The following is a 19,491-nucleotide window of genomic DNA, read 5'->3' as shown; positions in this document are numbered from 1 at the left end:
ATTCTGACGAAGAGTATGAGTCCTATCAAAGGCCACGACTCATCTGATGAGAAAATTGTTGGCATCATGAAGAATCTACTATTCAACATCATTCATGGCATCCCCGTCAACTATTACGATTTCTTCATGAGGACTCTGTCAAATGTTGCACTCTCTCCATTTGAGTAGAAGCCTTATGCACCTTGGATTATGAGATTCATCAGAACAAGGTCTTCACTCAACTACAAAGCTGATACCCTGAATCATTGTAGCTACTTGCCCCCGATTGAAGTCCTCAAACGGACATACTCCTCAGCTGATGACAAGGGCAAGGCCGCTGCTGTTATTGATGAAGGCATTCGTCCATTCGATGGTCAATTTCGCAAGGTTGCATCTTATTCCACCAATGATGACTCTGCCACTCATGACTCTGCCGCCAACGCTCCCAAGCAAAATCCTCAAGGCACTGCTCCAAGAGTGATGACTGACCGTGAGCTTCTACTTAGTCTTCACCAGAAGGTGGATCGAAACCACAAATGGGTCAAGCGTCAGTTTGGTTCAATTCTTCACAACGTGACTGCTACACATAATGCTGTGAAGAAAAACCATTACTACCTCCATAAATATTCGGTCGCACCTGGGCTACTCTCTCCCGTGTATATGGTGAAGAAGATCTGAAGAAACTGGGTCTCAAGGAAGATTTTGACTAGTCTGCTCCTCCACCAAAGAAATACAAGAAAGCCAACGTTCCTTCCTTGGTGGCAAGCTCATATTCTTCATCGCGCGACACCGACGAGCATCAAGATTTGGACGACACTGCGGCAGGCCCGACATCAACAAACGACCCCAACAACGCTGGCGCTCCTCCATCGACTTGAAATTCTTCAGGGGCGTTAGTCCTCATTTTCGATCCTTTTGGTCATTCAATGACAAAGGGGGAGAAATTTGAGTTAGTCATCAAGCGGGTCTATCTTATATGGGCATTTTTTCGTTAAGTTACAACTCTCGTTCTTCTACTGACTTTGCTGCTCGAGTTGTAATCTTAAACTCTATGGTGACCTGATACTTTCGCTGAGATTTACTGCATGCTTATTTCTCATTAATATTAATGCACGCATGTTGAATTACATCACTCACCATATTTCATCATGCATTTCAAATTCTTCATATTATATATCAAATGTGTGTATGAATTACAAGATATAGGGGGAGATCTCCATGATTCGACTCTTCAAATGTGCATTGCTTCAAAAGCAAATTCCTCACTATGCACATCTTCTGGGGGAGTTCTTCTATATCTTGCAATCAAATTCCTCAATATCAGTATTTACACTTCGTATGTTTATCCCCGTTGAAAACTTAACCTATATTGTCATCAATCACCAAAAAGGGGGAGATTGTAAGTGCATCTAGTGCCCCTTAGTGATTTTGGTGTATTGAAGACTTATAGGTTAAGGGTCTAATGTGTTTATGAGTGTACACAGGACTATAAGTCTATGAGGAGTTTGATATTTACAGAGAAAGTCGACCCCTAAAAATGAAGTTCTTCGACTGGAGACTTTGGATTTCTGAAGACTTTGAAAGTGAAGAAATTGGTGTGACTTTGAAGACATGGTATTCATTCGAGGAACATGAAGCGTGAAGACTTTTGTTTTCGTAGTTTCATTTTCTCTTTCTTGAGTCATAGGAAACACCGTACTGTTAAAGGGGTCGAGGAAATACTAAGGAAAAATTTCCATGTGATGCTCAACTCAAAATCCTACACCTACCAATCCTTTAGAGTGAAGCCATTGGAAATCTCATACAGTTCAGTCGTATTCTTCAGTGTCAGAGACGAAGTTCTTCTGGTCTCTGAGGAATTTGTTCTGACTGTGGAGTTAAGAATTCGCCAGTGCGGATTGCCTACAGTGAGGAACATGATAGCCCTTAGGAATTTGAACCTCAAATTTCCGACCGTTGCTGTGCTACGCGCCAGCTGTCCCAAAATATCTACCCACCTAACGGTCATATCATTGAAGGGCATTTATGTCTTATCATGTCGGGCTGCTCCCTAGGCTATAAATAGTCGCCCCCTACAACCACTAGCTGGTTGGCTGCTCCGAGAGAAACTGACACTTGTCGATGAGAGCAACCCATCCTCCGAGGACTTTGAGCGAAAATCATCAAGTGAGGAAAAACCCAAACCCAAACACCTACAAACCCAAAGTTATTGAGCATCACTGAAGAGATTGATCCTGCGTGGATCCGATGCTTGTTACCTTTGAAGACAGTGCTTCTTCCAGACGGTTAGGCGTCATGGTCTAGAGCATCCAAGAGGAATTGTGGATCGCTGAGTGACCGAGTTTGTGAAGGTTCGGAAGTCGCCTGAAGACTTACCATGAGTGATTGGGCGAGGTCTGTGTGACCTTAGCTCAAGGGGAATACGGTGAGGACTGAGTGTCTTGGACTGCGTGTCCTCGACTGGGTGTACGGGACTGTGTGTCCTCAGGTTTAAATACCTAGCCGCCCTAACCAGATGTACAACTGAGACAGCAGTTGGAACTGGTCTACCAAATCATTATCTTCACCAAGCTTACTGGTTCCATTTCCTCAACTCTTTCATTTCCTCATATCTGTGTTTGAAGGCTTTGACTGAAGACTTTCTCAATTTCCTTAGTTCGACTTCTTCAGTCTGTTCGTCTTCATCCTGTGTTATCATGTGATTACCCTTCCTGTACTCTGTGATTGTCTTCATCTCATCATGATTACTATGCTTGTGCTCTGTTATGTTTACTCTTGAGTACTTATTCCGCTGCTAGTAGTTCTTCGCTAAGGAATTTCCTCACCGGCAAATTCCTCAGTGAAGAATTCATAAAAATCGCCTATTCACCCCCCCCCTCTAGTCGGTATAATGCACTTTCAAAACTCAACAAAATGACTATCATGTGATTGAAAATTAAAATCATGATGACAAGTTTCATGGTTATAATTATTCTTTATGGCATACATGTCATCACCATAATCATCATAGATAGGAGGCATGCTATCATTATAACAAATTTGCACATCAAATCTTGGGGGACTAAAAATATCATCTTCATCAAATATACCATCCCCAAGCTTATGGCTTTGCGTATCATTAGCATCCTGCATATTCAAAGAATTCATACTAACGACATTGCAATCATGCTCATCATCTATGCCAAACATTTTACTGAATTCTTCTTCTATCAATTGAGCACAATTTTCCTTTCCATCATTTTCCCGAAAGACATTATAAAGATGAATAATATGATGCAACCTCAATTCCTTTTTTTGTAGTTTTCTTTTATAAACAAAACTAGTGATAAAACAAGAAAATAAAAGATTCAATTGTAAGATCTAAAGATATACCTTCAAGCACTCACCTCTCCGGCAACGCGCCAGAAAAGAGCTTCGTTGACGGGGTGTGAGTGCCGCTTACCTAGCCTCCCCGGCAACGGCGCCAGAAAAGAGCTTGATGTCTACTATGCAACTTTATTCGTGTAGACTCGTGTTGGGCCTCCAAGCGCAGAGTTTTGTAGGACAGTAGCAATTTTCCCTCAAGTGGATGACCTAAGGTTTATCAATCCGTGGGAGGCGTAGGATGAAGATGGTCTCTCTCAAACAACCCTGCAACCAAATACAAGAAATCTCTTGTGTCCCCAACACACCTAATACCATGGCAAATTGTATAGGTGCACTAGTTCGGCGAAGAGATGGTGATAAAAGTGTAATATGTATGGTAGAAATATATTTTTATAATCTGAATAAATAAAAGCAGTAAGGTAGCAAATAGTAAACGGGCACAAAAAGGGTATTGCAATGCTTGAAAATGAGGCCTAGGGTCCGTACTTTCGCTAGTGCAATCTCTCAACAATGCTAATATAATTGGATCATATAACCATCCATCAACGTGCAATGAAGAATCACTCCAAAGTTCCTATCTAGAGGAGAACATACTAAGAAATCGTTTGTAGGGTACGAAACCACCTCGAAACTATTCTTTCCGATCGATCTATCCAAGAGTTCGTACTAAAATAACACCAAATAATTTCAGATTCATAATACTCAATCCAACACAAAGAACCTCAAAGAGTACCCCAAGATTTTTACCAGAGAAACAAAAAACGAGAACGTGCATCAACCCCTATGCATAGATTACCCCAATGTCACCGCGGGAATCCGCAAGTTGAGTGCCAAAACACATATCAAGTGAATCAATATGATACCCCATTGTCACCACGAGTATTCATATGCAAGACATATATCAAATGCTTACAAATCCATAAAAGTATTCAATCCGATAACAACGAAATCTCAAAGGGAAAAAATCAATTCATCACAACAAGATAGAGAAGGGAAAACACCAGATGATCCGACTATATTAACAAAGCCCGTGACTCATCAAGATGGGTTGCTCTGGCCCATTGGAAGTGTACTGGTCCACAGAAAATCCACAAAAAAATTCGCGTTGTTTGGACTCCGTTTGATATTGATCTCATGCGATGTAAAAAACAAGCAAAAAACAGTAACTGGCACTGGGCACTGGGCACTGGGTCAATAGGTTTGTCCTAAAAAATGATATAAAGTTGCTATAAAATGATTGTAAAACATCCAAGAATGATAATATAACGGCATGAATACTTAATAAATTATAAATACGTTGGAGACGTATCAGAGTCAGATCGACGCCGCTGCAATTGATCGGGGCCTCATCCTCGAGATTGGGGATCCCGCACATACCGAGCCCGCAGTGAGAGGTCGATACCTCCGCCGCCACCATCGCACGCGTGGGCTTAGCCCGGTGCCGACCACTGCGGCGGCGGAAGGGAGAGTAGGAAGGAGGAGGGGAGCCGGCGGCGGAGGGTTGGGTCCCCTCAGTCGCCCCCGCGCGCGGGGCGGGGGTGGGGGCCGACGGAAGTGGAGATAGTGCACATGGTTCAAAGCGATTGGGTCGGTGTGCAGGGTCTGGTCACACATGTATCATTGTTTCTACCGTATGCGATGATTAGTGCATCACACACGTTACTTTTCTCGTTTATGTGTGTTTTTTATATTCCGTCCACACGGTGTTTTGTTTAGAACCGTGTGCAATGTGGATTAGCATAATCATGGGAAATACCAAATTTTAATTTTCTCTGCAAAATGCAAATACGCCAGAATATGCATTCTAACAAATACTGCCGATGAAATTAATGGTCATATCATTATTCGCCGATACATATAAAGTATGCACACAAATTTAATGGTCGTATACCTCATGTCAATCATACATAGCATGGAGCACTCAACTTCATGGATAAATGTTCATAACCAAACACGCCAACAATAATGTATACCATACTTATTTTGCATGAGGTGAAGTGAAAATGCCATCATTGGTAATGACTTGATTGATGAACTGGGAGACAATGTCCCTAATATAGAGCAAGCCAGATCTTGGCAGCGGGTCGGCACTCATCTTGTTGCAAAGGATCTATGTGGTTTTCAAGATCAGAGATTGTTGTACGTGTAGAGTTAAAGAGTAGTGAGATAGTTAAAACACGGACTTACATCTAGTATACGGTCCGAATTTACAGTTGCACTACGTCTGGTATCTGGTATACGGTCTTGGAGGGCTTATCATCGATTGTATCATATGATTTTTGGGAGGTCCGCCCTTAATCATGCTCCGAGGATGTAGCCGTATTGATGAACCTCGTTAACAAATCTAGATGTCATTGTTCATGCTTGTTTGATTTCTTTTCCTCAACGGATCGACGGTGACCTCGAATTATACTGACAAACTGTCTGGACTTGTCCTAACAACTTTTAGATTTGGTCCTGATTTGTGGGATTAGGGGCTTCTGGATTTGTCCACGGGCATTTGGTGACTCGCATTGGATGGTTAAAAGTGTCCAGACCAGATATTTAGGGGCAATTTGGTGTACCGCATTGGAGTTGCCCTAGCATGCCATTGATCTGTAGGTCAATTCGATGCTGTTTATTGTCTACTTCTTTAGAGAGTAGGCAGGGAAACTGCCTGTGTATTATACCAAGTCAATGAGACAGCAACGTCTTTTTTTCAGGGATAAAACAGTAAGGCTCTGTCAGCAAGTTCAAATAAAAAAGGGGTGCTCTGTCAGCAAGTCGATGTTGTTTATTGTCTACTTGTTTAGAGAGTAGGCAGGGGAACTGCCTGTCTATTATACCAAGTCAATGAAAAAGCAACATCCTTTTTTTAGGGATAAACCAATAAGGCTCGGTCAGCAAGTTCAAATAAAAAGGGGCGCTCTGTCAGCAACCAAAGAGTAAGGTTTGTTTATGAAGAAAATCATGTATCCAATGCAAGCGAAATCCCTATGAGCTAGGTCGCAACATTTGTCACTTACCCGCACTCCCGCAGACGGTCCTAACTCAACAACAATGGAAACGTACGTGTGGCAACATTATGGCCCATCGGTATATAGAAGCGTAAGGATTCGTCTAGAAAAATTATAGAGCAAGGGAAAATTTGAAAGACAGAAAAATAGGAGTGTGTAGCTCGTCGGGCAGATCAGAGGACAAAACCAATGCCTGCTTTCCGGTAACGCAGATGCCCAAAGAATAAGAAGTCTAGAATCTAAACCCAGCCACGATTTACTTTTTCCATTTGAATTTATATTTAGAGTTGGTTGTGTTAGGTGGGGCACGTAGATCATTGCTTAAACCATGTGATAGCTAACGTTCCTGCAAGGTTATAATATTACTTTGTATTTGATGATCTGTATCTAGGAAGTCCGGTCAAACAAGTTATCACAATAATAATTTGAATTACTGGAATAGACAGCTAGACATTGAATCTGTCATTATTTTTCTATGAACTTTTTTTTTACCAAACTCAATAAGTTGAGCAACTGTGACTTTATAAGTAGCCACCGTCAGTTATAAAAGCACATCTAAACAAACTAAACTCAATTGAGAGGTCTGACACAATAATTGTCAACATCGCGTTGGAGACATTGAGAAGGGACCCGGTCGATTCCATTTCAGATTTAGTTCCCAAGTCTGTCATATATAACAACTAATTTTAGTTAATGCCAGCACTTAATTTGAATTCTTACCCATGTGTCTTAAAAAATTGGGATCCATATCAATCATGTAGCACTTTATATTTTTATTGGCCACTAATAACAGCATACCAATACAAGGATTGTGCAATCCTCCTTTTGGGTAGCCTGTGTTTCCAAGGACGGTTAGATTTGAGTACATTGTTGTGTTTTTTCCGCATAGCAAATCTTGGGTTGTGTTTATTTGATTATATATATCATAGTGATCTCGACCAAACAATGCGCGAAATTGCAACTGAAATCTATTTCCATTGCAATCAATATAGGTGTTTCCATATATCAGAAAATTATGACCAATGTAAAGAATTGAAGTTATTTTCAAAGATGCACTTTTAAGGGATCAGCTAGAGAAGCTCTGAAGGTCTTGGTAGCCCACCTTTGGCACAGTCATTAACTCATTAATTATGCCTGGAACTGAAGTTGGAATCACCGCCTCCTTAGAGCACGGTTAATAGGACAACTAGTTGGCTATATGATGTTGCCTACAACTCTCCCTCGGCTCCCCTCCTTCCCTCGCCGTCGGGCAAAGAGCGGACGGCGTCGGTGGCGGCGGGCCCCTCTCCCCTCCTTGTGGTGTCTGCTGGCGCGAGACAACATCCTCTAGTGAGGCACGCGACTAGGCAGCGCGGCTACGGCCGAGGCGGCCGTTCGGCAGTTCCGAGGGGCGGTGGCGCGGGTGGCTGCGTAGCCGGGATTAGGTGGAGCGTGCCTGCGCGGGGCGGCTATGGTGGGCCTCTCGATCTCGATCCAGATCTGGATCGGGGGTGCCTCCAGACGGCTGCAAGAGGGCGATACGGTTGCCCCAGCGGATCCGAGCTTCCCGTCGGGGGAGCCATCGGTATCGATCGCGGGCTGGCCTGGGCCCGGCTGGCTTCGGTGGCGCGGCTTGCTGCTGCGCCGATGGGCTAGGGCCCGGGGCCGGTGGTTGTGCTGCGGGTTCTCCCTCCGGCCATGGTGGCGGGGTTGTGGTCGACCGGCGATGGCCTCGGCGTGGTCGGCGGTGATGGAACCCTGTGCCCGGAGCCGAGGTGGGGCGGGGTTGCCGGAATGGCTGCTAGGTGGGCCGCCATCTGCAGCCCCCATGGGTTGGGTTGGGTTGGCTACCGTCTTCACTGGGTACGTGGCGCTGGCAGTAGGCCGGCGACGTGGACGAGCCACTGGGCAGGAGTTTGACCTGGTCTCCTGCCCAGTGTTTGTTGCTCCCTACGCAATGTTGAGTCGCCGCTGGCTAGGTCAAGGTGGGTGCTTGTGGTCCAGTTGGAGAGGCGTCCTCGCGTTATAGTGTCTGTGGAGGTCTGTGGTAGTGGTGGTCGGGGCATCCGTGTGCCGGCGGTTGGATCAATGCCTCAAGCTGCAGACTTGGCATCGTCTAAAGCGGGTTGCTCGGCGATGGCCGTCAACAGCCAGAGTCATGTGCCCACGGTACATTGGGATTGGTGGGACTGCAGGCGTGGGCGCCCCGACGATGGTAGCGCTGACCCTGGCTCGGTGGCTGATGTCGGGCTTCTCCTGCCACTGTTTGTGCATTATGAAGCGGACGGGGGCGATGTCTCACGGCTTGGATGCCGGGGCAGCGGTCCTTAGGTGTTCTAGGGTGTAGTGTTGCGGCGTTCTCAGGTCTTCCTGTGTTATCTTTCGGTCTCATAGTCTCCTGCTGTCTGCGTTCCTGATTATCCTAGGATCGGCTTTGTAAGAGCGTTATCTCACCACTTTGTATGGTTCGGCCATGTACTTTTTGTATGGTTGTTGCTTTATATATAAAGCCAGGCAAAAGCCATTTTCGAGTAACTATAGCCAAGCTTGTAGCCGGCAAGTATAAGTTAGATATAAATAAGTACTACTTTATTGATACATGGCCTACCTTTCTCTCTCACAAAGTCTCTAGGAGCACGTGCTACAGCCGACTGTTTGTTTGTAGCCCATTTGTTTTCTCTATTCTCTTCTCTTTCTTCCAACTCAACACAAATATACTATTTTAAGTCTTACAGCCCGCCTACGTCATCTTATTGTACTTGCCTTTAGACACATCCACCCGAAGACTTGCGTCCTCGCACAGGCCCCTAGGCGGCTGGAAAGAGAAAAACATACAGGGAGATTTGTGCAATCTTGCCCCTGTTGACTGCCCTTGTGGCGGAAACCCCGAGTTTTTTTTTTTTTGTTTTTTTTGCGGAAACCCAAAGCATTCTTTCCTGCCTGTATCAACCTTCTTTTTTTCTGCTTTGTTACGCGACTCCTTGGCCTCATCTTGGGTAAGCTTTTCCTTTTGAGCCTACTCGTTAGGGGATTCTGCTTCCTGGTCAATCATGCCACGATCGCCACCACCGCCACCTACAGGCAGGGATAGCAATTTGACCCCATAGCTAGCGCCTCTTCTGGTATTACGGTAACAATCCTGATCCTGCCCGCGCGAAGTCACCGCGGCCCCTCTCCTAGGAGCGGAGAGACCACCAACGATCTTCCTCCCCGCGGTAGTTGAAAAGCCGCTTCGATCTGTGCCCATACATGCCCCCACGAGGCTGACTGCCGTCAGCCGCGATCCTCAGTGATATCACAAGGTAACAAAGCTCACCCATCTGCGTCTTTCAGGCGCTCCTTCCTTCGATAGTCCCAAAGTACTCTACAGTACATACTACTCCATTACTCCTCCATTTAGCTGAACGGGATTAGTTATTACCAGAAGGATAGATGGCAGAACGGGAGACTGAAGAAATTATTGGCGACACATATCAAGAGCATGATCAAGGCTATGACGAGGTAAACTCGGACTTGAACTCATAGCAAATTGGTACCTATAGTTATTTCTTTCAGTTGTAATGTGATTGAACACTTGAATTCAGACAAATGATCGATCCTTACTCTGCTACAAGATAAATAGTTAACATTTAATCTTTTTTAAACACTCCATATATTGATTAAGGCAAAAGATTATAGTCGTCCCTTACACACTTTGTGAGAGAACATCCCCAACTAACAACTCATGTGTTGATTGAACAAGGAACGTCCTGTGGCTAGTTATAAAATACTCCCTCCGTCTGAAAATATTTGTCATCAAAATAGATAAAAAGGAATATATCTAGAGTTAAAATTCATTTAGATACATCTTCTTTTATTCACTTTGATGACAAGTATTTCCGGACGGAGGGAGTACCAAGGTAGCCTCCTACAGTTCATAAACAGATTGATTCGCTTTGGCTGGGGATATTTCATATTTGGATAGTGAGCCGACCTCATCTATATTTATGGCCGACGATGAGGTAGGGCTAGCCGCTAGATGGCAGTACGTCTCGTCTTGTGCAAGTTTATCAAGCTGCATCATGTGTTCTTCAAACGTTGCGAGGAAGAAGGTCAGATTCAATTGGGGAAGAAAATGCTTTGAGATGGGTGCTAGCCACGTGTCATCTTTTGGATTGGGTCTCACGTGATGGGCTATGAGACCTGGTCTCATAGGATATTTTTCCGTAAATCTAGTAATCTCGTGGGCCACCTTATTCTTCTCTCGGTTAATCTTCTCCACAGTGCACATACTGAGGAACAAGATGAAGAACTCCCAAAGTTTCTCTCTTTAAATTAAAGAGACGCGTACACTCGCAATAGAAGCATGTGTGCGCGCGCGCGTGTGTGTGGTGGAGAATAAGTTTTTTTTAAGGTGGGGCAAACTCTTAAGTAATTTTTTGTATGCATAGCCATAACAGTTAATACACATTAATATATGTGATCCTCAAAAGAATATTCCAAGCGGTTAAAAAGTACTACTACTAAAATTTATAGAAATATACCTCTCCCCTTTCCCTTTGACTTTGCTAGCCCCTTCCCCTTACCCTCCATCTCTGCCGGCGATGCGGGCGGCGCCCTGGCTCATTGGCAGGATCAGGCTCCTTGGCAGTAGGCCACCCCACCGGATCCAGCATGCGCCCGCACAGGGACAATGCCGATGGTGGTTACCACTGCAGGATTTGACCCTGCATCGGAGCTCGCTCCATGCAACCACACGCTAAAGGACATCGCCCTCGATCCTCCTGCCGCCACAACCATCATTGATGCTACGAGAAATCGGAGGAGCTTGGCCTTGAGAGCAACTACAATGGGGTGACGTAGGCGGGCTGTAAGACTTTAAATATTATATTTTTGATGAGTTGAAGGAGAGACGAGATGAGAGAGAAGAGAAACGGGATACTGATTAACAGCCGGCTGTAGCACGCACTCCTAGACACTTTTTGAGAGTGGGAGGTGGGCCATGTATCAATAAAGTAGTACATATTTATATGGAACTATTGTACTTGCCGACTATAAACTTGACTATAGATGATGTGGCAAGATCATATAACCAGCCGTTGGTTATACTGTTAACCATGCTCTGATGGATGCGAGCATGGATGCCTCTTCCTCCTCTTGGTGGTACTTGGCGACCCCTGAACGACACTTCGAAGCATCGGCCCCGCGTTGGTGCTTAGTGAGACGCGGCATCTTCTAGCTCCTCTTCCCCACTATGGCCCACAGCCTTCTCTTCCGGGAGGGAGAGATGGTATGAGGGAGAAGGTGTCTTTGATTGAAGACATTGGCGGCGGATGGGTGGGAGATGGAAGATGTGTGCGGTTCATCTTATCCAAATTTGGAGATTTGGCCATCGTGCTTCCTCTAAAATTGAAAAAGAGTTGCATTCCTCCTGCCTTTGCGCCACCTAGGATGCAGACAGTTTTTTTTAGTATCTATCCCTACTACATGTTGCTTGAACAGGGCAGCAGTGAATGCGTCTGTGGTATATTCAAGCTTAATGCATCTTAAGTAGTACTCCCTCCGCTTCTAAATACAAGTTTTTTTAGGGATTTTAGTATAAACTACATACGGATGTATATAGACTTATTTAAGAGTGTAAATTCACTTATTTTGCTCCGTATGTAGTACATATTGGAATCCCTGAAAAGACTTACATTTTAGAGTAGCCTAGCATGCTTAGGGTGTTGGTGGTTTGGGCCCGTGTAAACGCCCACTGCATTGTTTGCAATTACGCTGACTTTCTTGTCTGTCTTCTATAAAAAATATGATATGCCCTTGGCGTATTCTTGAAAATACAGGAAAAGAGGGAGTGCATGCTTGCCTCTGTTCTATACGTGCTTATTTCAATTATATTATCAGGTGGGTGAGTGAGTACGCTTCATGCTATTCTACGACAGCCAAAATAGTTGTACCGTTACAAATAACATTGAACATGTTCTTTAATTTAGGATGCCACGAATTCAGGACTATGCTTAGTACAGGACTAGATTAGTCTGTATTGGAAAACTGTAAACTAAAATTGACTATTCGTTATGCCTTACATGCAGCTTATGCCACATAACCCCGTGAAATTACTGCACAAGTACCACCTGCTGCTTTTGATATTGGCATTCGGCACGTCTGTTATTTTACAAGCTGTCCTTCGATCTGAAGGAATGGTGGGATTTAAGACAGCTCTTGCAGATTTCAACATACTCTTGTTTGTTATGGGGCTGATGAATTCATTAGTGTGGATGTGCTCTCGGAAGTCCATATTTGCTGGTCTGGAGACCTACTTCAGGGCTGCTGCTGTAGTGCTTGAAGATTATGTTCTCTTAACAACGCTCAACAAAAGGTACATCGAAATGGTTACCATCCCGCTTATGATCTTTGCCTTCATTGCTGCACTTTGGTTCACACTCCCTGTGCCGAAGTTAGGCACACAGAATGAGTATCGAAGTGGAGAGATTTCATTGGAAAAAGAGAAAGAAAGCAGCTACCAAAGTGAAGAGAATCTCTTGAAGAAAGATGCACAGAGCCAGTACCAAAGTAAAGAGGTTCCCTTGGAAGAAAATACACAGACCAAGGACCAAAATGAAGAGGTTCGCTTGGAAGGATATACACAGAGCGAGTATGAAAGTGGAGAGATTTCCTTAGAAAAAGATCACCTTCCTTCAATGCATAGAGAGTACCAGAGTGAAGATAGTCTCTTGAAAAAAGACACACAGGGTGAGAAGCAAAGTGAAGAGGTTAACCGGGAAGAAGATACACAGAGCCAGTACCAAAGTGAAGAGGTCCCCTTGGAAGAAAATACACAGACCGAGGACCAAAATGGAAGTGGAGAGGATCCCGTAGAAAAATGCACACAATGGGAGTTGATGAAAGTAGCAATGGTACCTCATTTTATACAGTTGTCATTGGGAGTATGGTTTCAATCCAAAGGACAACTAGAAGACGGCATTTTTATTGTCTCCAATTTTCTTCTGTTCTTCAGTTCGGCACTATGTGCACTAACAGTGATGATGGCCTCACCGCCCATTGGACTCAACCCTGGTGTTGTAGTACAGGTGCTGCCGGTGATGCATAAGACCAGCATTATAATGCTCATGATGACAGCTCACGCAATGGCCGCAGAATGGCTTCGGGAGGATATCGTATTTGTTTGCGTGCCGGAGCTTGCTGCACTGCTTGCATGGTTCAATGTTTATCTTTGTCATCCTGAGCATGGGGTGAGCATAAAAGTTGCCACGTCGCGCAGATCGTGCGTCATCGTTCTCGGCTCAGTTGGAGCTATTCTGATATGCTTGGCCTCCTTCTATGCAGAGGACAGGATAATTCTGACGTCTATGCTCAGAAGGGTGCTTTGCATCGCTAGCTGCTCGTCAGCTCTTTGTTACTTACACCTGTGGCTGCTACATCAATGGCCAGCGAGCACACCAGACTCTAACGGACTAGTCCATCTGCTAAAGTTTTGTTCGGAAATCAGCTTGTATGTAGCAGCCAGTATGCTGTGCTTTGATCAACAGATCCTGCATGAGTCGATGGCTGCAGCACATTTTATGTTTACTTCTCGGCTGATGCAGCATCTTTTGTTAATTCTTTGGGAGAACGTGGAGGATCTTTTGTTAGATTTTGAGGAGAAGATGCAGGAACCTTGGAGGGAAGCTTTCGGGTCAATACTGGCCATAGTGCTAACGCTGCTGGCTATATATACTGAGAACATTCCAGGAGTTAAATGGAATCAACACCTACAAATCAAGAATAAGAGGAGGCCACGCTTGACCCCGGACATAAGCATGCTCCAGGGCAGGGTTGATGTAGTGGATAAAAGTTTCAACAAGCTGATGCCGCAGGATATTATTGTCTCCCTGGACCTCCCCTTCATCCGTGTCACACTGAACGGCATCGTGTATTGGCTCCACCGCTTCTCTGAACATGCGGACGCCAATAACGTCGACGTCGCGACAGCGCACAACCAGGGTATCAAGGAATGGTTTGAACAAGCAAGTCAACACCACGACGCCGAGCTTATTCATGAAGTCCAGTCAGGCTTCGACAAGGTGACCGACGAGGTGACCGAGCATATACTACCGCCGGACGCCAACCCGCAGCTGACGGGGCTCTACACGGACAGCTGCAGCCTGGACGAACAGAGGAAATACTATTTACAGAAGATGATGGCTGGTGCGGGCACCGAGAGACGCGAGGTGGTATGCATCTTTCCGATGGACGACCTCGAGAAGACGGAGCTCGCCTTTGAGGTATGTGAGCGCATCAAAGGGAAATTCAGTTGCCACGTGTCGGTGTCGGCAGGCTGGAAGCCAGACATGCCCAAGTTGATCATGAATATGATAAAACAAGTGGACAGCCAGCACATAGGAACAGGTGATGCTGGCGATGTGGATCAATTGACTAAGAGTCTGAAGCAGCTTTTGCAGAATCACAGGTAACCTTATTTGCTCAGACATTCCCTCCACTTTGAAATAATTGTAGTTCTACAGTTCTACTTAGATTTGTCCAAGATAAATTTTAAATAATTCCACTTAGGAGTTAGGACAAACCTAGAACTTCAAGCATTTAAGAGAAAAGTCTGCTGCCACTGACCCATACACACTGCTACCCAATGTCGCGCCGACGTGACTGCAACTCTCCCCATACTGCCACTGCAAATGAATCAGAGAGGCGCCGCCCGCATGCGCCTCCTAGCTGATGTATACAGGCGAGATGAACCCGAGCGTCCCTCCCAACCCGAGCGGCCAGGCGCCCAGCGCATTCCCAACCGACCGACGAAATTTGGCGAGATGAACCCGAGCGTCCCTCCCAACTGACAGAATTCAACCGGCTAGCCACCAGCGCTTTGCCAGCCGACGGATTCCCAGTGACGCCGCCCAGCATGGCTCCTATTGGAGGTAGTCGTTGCGCGGTGCAAAATATTCGTTGGACATGGGCTCGTGCTCGCTGAGGAGCAGCCCGAAGCTGCCGTCTCTACGTCGGAGGGAGGGCACCTTCGAGTAGATCCTGATTTGGGGGGCCGGCCCGATCTGGACGCTACTGCTGCCGTCGGTCCGGAGAGCAAGAGTGGGGGTAACAAAAACAAGTAAAAAAAAGAGTCGGTATGCAGCTGGCGGGTTGACTCGTCAGTCAACGCGGTTAAACCACTCCACTGAGTGAAATCCGGACTGGGGTTGGATGTTAAACCAGGTGATTAATTCGGGGTGTCGGATTGCCGTTTTTGAAGCTGAGGGTTGAGTTTAAAACCGAGTGGTTATTAGTTTGGTGTTGTAAAGTGGACTTTTCTCTATTTAAAGGGCTTCAAACTCTTCAATGTTCCTTAGTCCCCTCTTGCTTGTTTGGTTCACATAAAAGGTCTCTACGACTTTATATACTACTTGTTTATGCATTTCCTTTCTGTTTTTCATGCAGCTATCTTGTTATGATTGATGATTTACGGAGTACTGATCAATGGATGGCAATGGAGTCTTGTTTTCCGGAGAACAATCTGGGTAGTCGGATAATTATCACGACAAGAATTGAGGATGCTGCAAAGGCTGGTGGCCCTGTTCCTGTTGAAGCCGAGGTGGAAACTTTGTTTTCCCGCAAAGTTTCTGGAAGTATGAGTGGCGTTTTCGACAACAAGCCACAAACAAAAGATGCATGTGAGCGGTCAGGACTGCAACGGGTGGAACTAGAACAGATGAAACAATTCATCAAAGTTACATACAATAGCCTATCTCCAGATCTCAGGGCATGTCTGCTGTACCTAAGCATATTTCCAGCGAACCATGAGATTGACATAGAGCGTCTTGTGAGGCTATGGCTTGCAAATGGGTTCATCCGAAGACGGGAAAACCATTCCATGGAGGATACAGCAGGATGCCACATCCACGAGCTCATTGCCAGAAAACTTATCAAGCCATCGCAGTGGAGCCATGATGGCACCCCTAGGAGTTGCACAGTTCATCGAGTAATACACGAATTCATTGTTTGGCAGGCCACGAAAAATAAATTTGTCTGTTTGATACATGCGGAGCAACGAGGTGCCTCACTCTCACCCAGCAACCCCGCTGTCCGATGGCTATCTCTGCAGAACAGCACTAAACTAGATATTGGAGCGGACTTATCTTATGTTCGCTCAGTCACCGTCTTGGGTAAAGCTAGTGCCTTGCCTCCACAGACTAAATTGAGTTCAAAGCGACTGCGAGTGCTAGACCTCGAAGGCTGTGAAGGTGCAGTGCTCCTTGATGGCCTCTGGGAGTTGCTGCACCTGAGGTACTTGAGCCTTCGGGGAACAGATATCAGTGAGCTCCCGGAAAAGATTGCGGAACTTATATACCTGCAAACACTGGACGTGAGATCCACAAAGGTAAAAGAGCTACCTCCAAGCATTGTCGGACTGGAAAATCTTATGCATTTGCTGGCGGGAAACGCCAAGTTACCCCATGAGATAAGCAAGATGAAGGCGCTGGTAACATTGTCGTGCGCCAACAACAGGAGTTGGGGGAGTTCTGCGAGTGTCCTGAAAGAGCTGGGTGAAATTGCCAACTTAAGAGAACTGGAATTATTTTGTGAGGTTACTCAAAGTTCAGGGGACAAAAAACATATGCCCGACGATGAGAAACAAGTCGTATTTATGCGAGATGGGTTTCAAACTCTTAACAAGCTGCATATACAAGGCAGCTTTCCATCTCTGAGCTTTAAAATCGGTGCCTTGCCAAATGTCCAAGTGCTTGAGCTAAATTTCGAGAAGGGACACCCAGAGGAGTCAGCTGGTGTGTCTGGCATAGAGCATCTGCTAAGCCTGGAGCATGTTCTCCTTGAATTTTCGCACCATGGTGGAGGCACCACGGCGACCTATGCTGCAGTGAAGGAGGCTGCAAAGATCCACCCTAATAAACATCTAAAGGTGACTATTTGTTCATAAGAGTGACTAATATGGTTTTGGAGCATTGTGTAAATTTGTTTGCGAGCATGGTAAATATGCTACGCATTTTTATTACAAACAATGCAAGGAGTTTGTTCATTTGTAAGTTGTAACAAAATCATGTAAAGGTGGTGTTTTCTCACTCACTGTTTGGTGTAACACTCTTGATTAAATAAAAGATCACAACCATTAGCGCGTTCAATGCCTCGAGGGATAGGTATGATTACTGAGATTGCTAGAAAGTTGGTAATATGATTTCTGAATAAACAAGCTGGTGGGTCCTGTACTCCTATCCAACTTGCATAAAAGTGGTGTAGGATGTTTTAGCTCGTTTGCATAAGTAAACTGGAAGAAGAAGAAGAAAAACATGTCGTCTGCATTCATTTTCATTGTGCAGCGTGCTACAAATCAGCAGCCGGCTGATTTGTTAGAAAATTAAACCACCCCGCAGCCATCGGATCAACCCGCGCACAGCCATCAGATCACGCGTGCGACTTATCCACGCGCGACCGCTCGTCCCGAGTGATCGTTGCAATGCGCGGTCTGTTGCAATGCAGCAAACGCCCGCAGAAACCTCCCACCTGATCCCCGCGAATGGCGCGGTGGCGCCGACTACGACGCCGTCTGCCCACGATCCACCGTCGTTCTGCCACCGCAACACCACCGTGGCAACAAAAAGCCCTGCAAACGCCAGCTGCCCCCTCCCCCATCCCTACCCTGAAACTTCAAGTTTGCCTTCCCTACTTTCATCCAATGGTGCACATCACCATGGACATGTTCGCATCCGCCTACTATCGAAGCTCCGGTGGCTCTGTTGCATCCTGGCGGATTGATCCAACTTAGGCGAGTGGTCTTCAAGCATCTATCGTAACCCGTCGATGGTCTTCCCAGAGGCTACCACATCTACTTCTGCTATGAATTGGGTAAGATCCCTAAAGAACCTAACAAATTAGTTGCAGCAGAAATTGAATGTTGCATTTAGCACCCGGTGATTCGACCTTCAAACTTGAGCTTGAGCACAAACCATGATCCAGGGGGTACATGTAGACTTACTGAATTTTTTTACTAAAAAACAAAAGTAGGCTTTGAACCACAAATTCAGTAAGTTGCAACAAACAAACAAAAAGGATGGTTGTTGGGATGAGGGAAGAGCATGGTGTAAACTAAAGGATGGTTAGTGTTGCTTTGACTATTTTTAACTGAAGGATGGTTGCAGCAGAAATTAAATGTTGTTTTGAACTACTAGTGTACAATATTTTGATTGAATTCAGTTTAATACACGGAAAAGGATGGGTGTTGCATTCAGCAGAGGAAAAAAATTAAGTTGTACTTGCTTGATGTTTAAGTAGTATGAAGCATTTACAAATCAAAAAAATGTTTCAAAACTGTTTTAATGCTGAAAATGATTTTGAAACTGAACTTAAATTTACTAAGTGCTATGAAGCATTCCTTCAAATTCAGCAGCTCCCGAAAATGATTTTGATGCTGAACTCTATTGTTACATTCTGCAATTACGTTATACTTGTTGAACTGTATGAAGCGTTTACATTCTGTGTTGCTGCTTGTTTACAGATGGACCAGCTAACGCTTTTGTTTGCATTGTTGATAGGATACCCACGGTGGAACAGGAGGTGAGGAAAGCTACACTGAACATCGGTTTGCATCGAACTTCGGAATGAGTTCATGAGCTACAATGTATGATGACGTAGAAGATGATGAGGTTTCATCTCAGCCATTTGCACCCTATGTTGGCATGGAGTTTGACTCAGTTGATGATGCTAAACAGATCTACAACGACTATGCCTTCAAAATGGACTTTGGCACACGGATATCTGGGAGTGGCTACCCACTGGAGCTTCGACCAACTACCACCGGTCAATTCCGCTTTGGGGCCACCCCTGACTCTACCATCATTATAGGGGTATGGGGTTCGAGACAAAGTCCCCCGATACTAATCAAGAAAGTATTCTAGTGTGTCCATGCAGGGAAGCCAGAGAGTAAGAGTGATAGTAGCAGTGCTTCGGAAGCAATCTCGACAAAACAACATTCATCAAGCAGAGAGGCTTGGTTTGAATTGATGTCACAAACATGCGTAAAAAATAGATTGTTGCGTCATGATTGCAAAGCGCACTTGATAATTGGACTAAGGGGCGATAAATGGGTTGTATCATACTCTCTCAGTTCCTAAATATTTGTCTTTCTAGAGATTTCAACAAGTGACTACATACGAAGCAAAATGAGTGAATCTAC

At 45.2% G+C, this 19,491-nt stretch overlaps 1 protein-coding gene across 2 annotated transcripts; it reads left to right on the top strand.

Annotated features, from left to right (window-relative positions):
• The first annotated feature begins 9,182 nt into the window (after nt 1-9,182).
• Nucleotides 9,183-17,600, top strand: LOC123497452 (uncharacterized). 2 transcript variants are annotated; one of them, XM_045233868.1, is made up of 4 exons: nt 9,183-9,622; nt 9,745-9,821; nt 12,389-14,766; nt 15,744-17,600. In XM_045233868.1, exons 2-4 carry the CDS (start codon nt 9,753-9,755, stop codon nt 17,239-17,241), a joined length of 3,945 nt encoding a protein of 1,314 aa, XP_045089803.1. In that variant the 5' UTR covers nt 9,183-9,622; nt 9,745-9,752; the 3' UTR covers nt 17,242-17,600. The 2 variants fall into 2 exon arrangements, with proteins under 2 accessions (XP_045089803.1, XP_045089804.1); XM_045233869.1 differs by lacking the exon at nt 9,183-9,622 and having other exon boundaries at nt 9,638-9,821.
• The last annotated feature ends 1,891 nt before the right edge of the window (nt 17,601-19,491 follow it).

Source organism: Aegilops tauschii, chromosome 3 (assembly GCF_002575655.3).
Source record: "Aegilops tauschii subsp. strangulata cultivar AL8/78 chromosome 3, Aet v6.0, whole genome shotgun sequence".
NCBI lineage: Eukaryota > Viridiplantae > Streptophyta > Magnoliopsida > Poales > Poaceae > Aegilops > Aegilops tauschii.
Note: the sequence above shows the minus strand (reverse complement) of the source record. Positions and strands in the feature narration are given on the sequence as shown.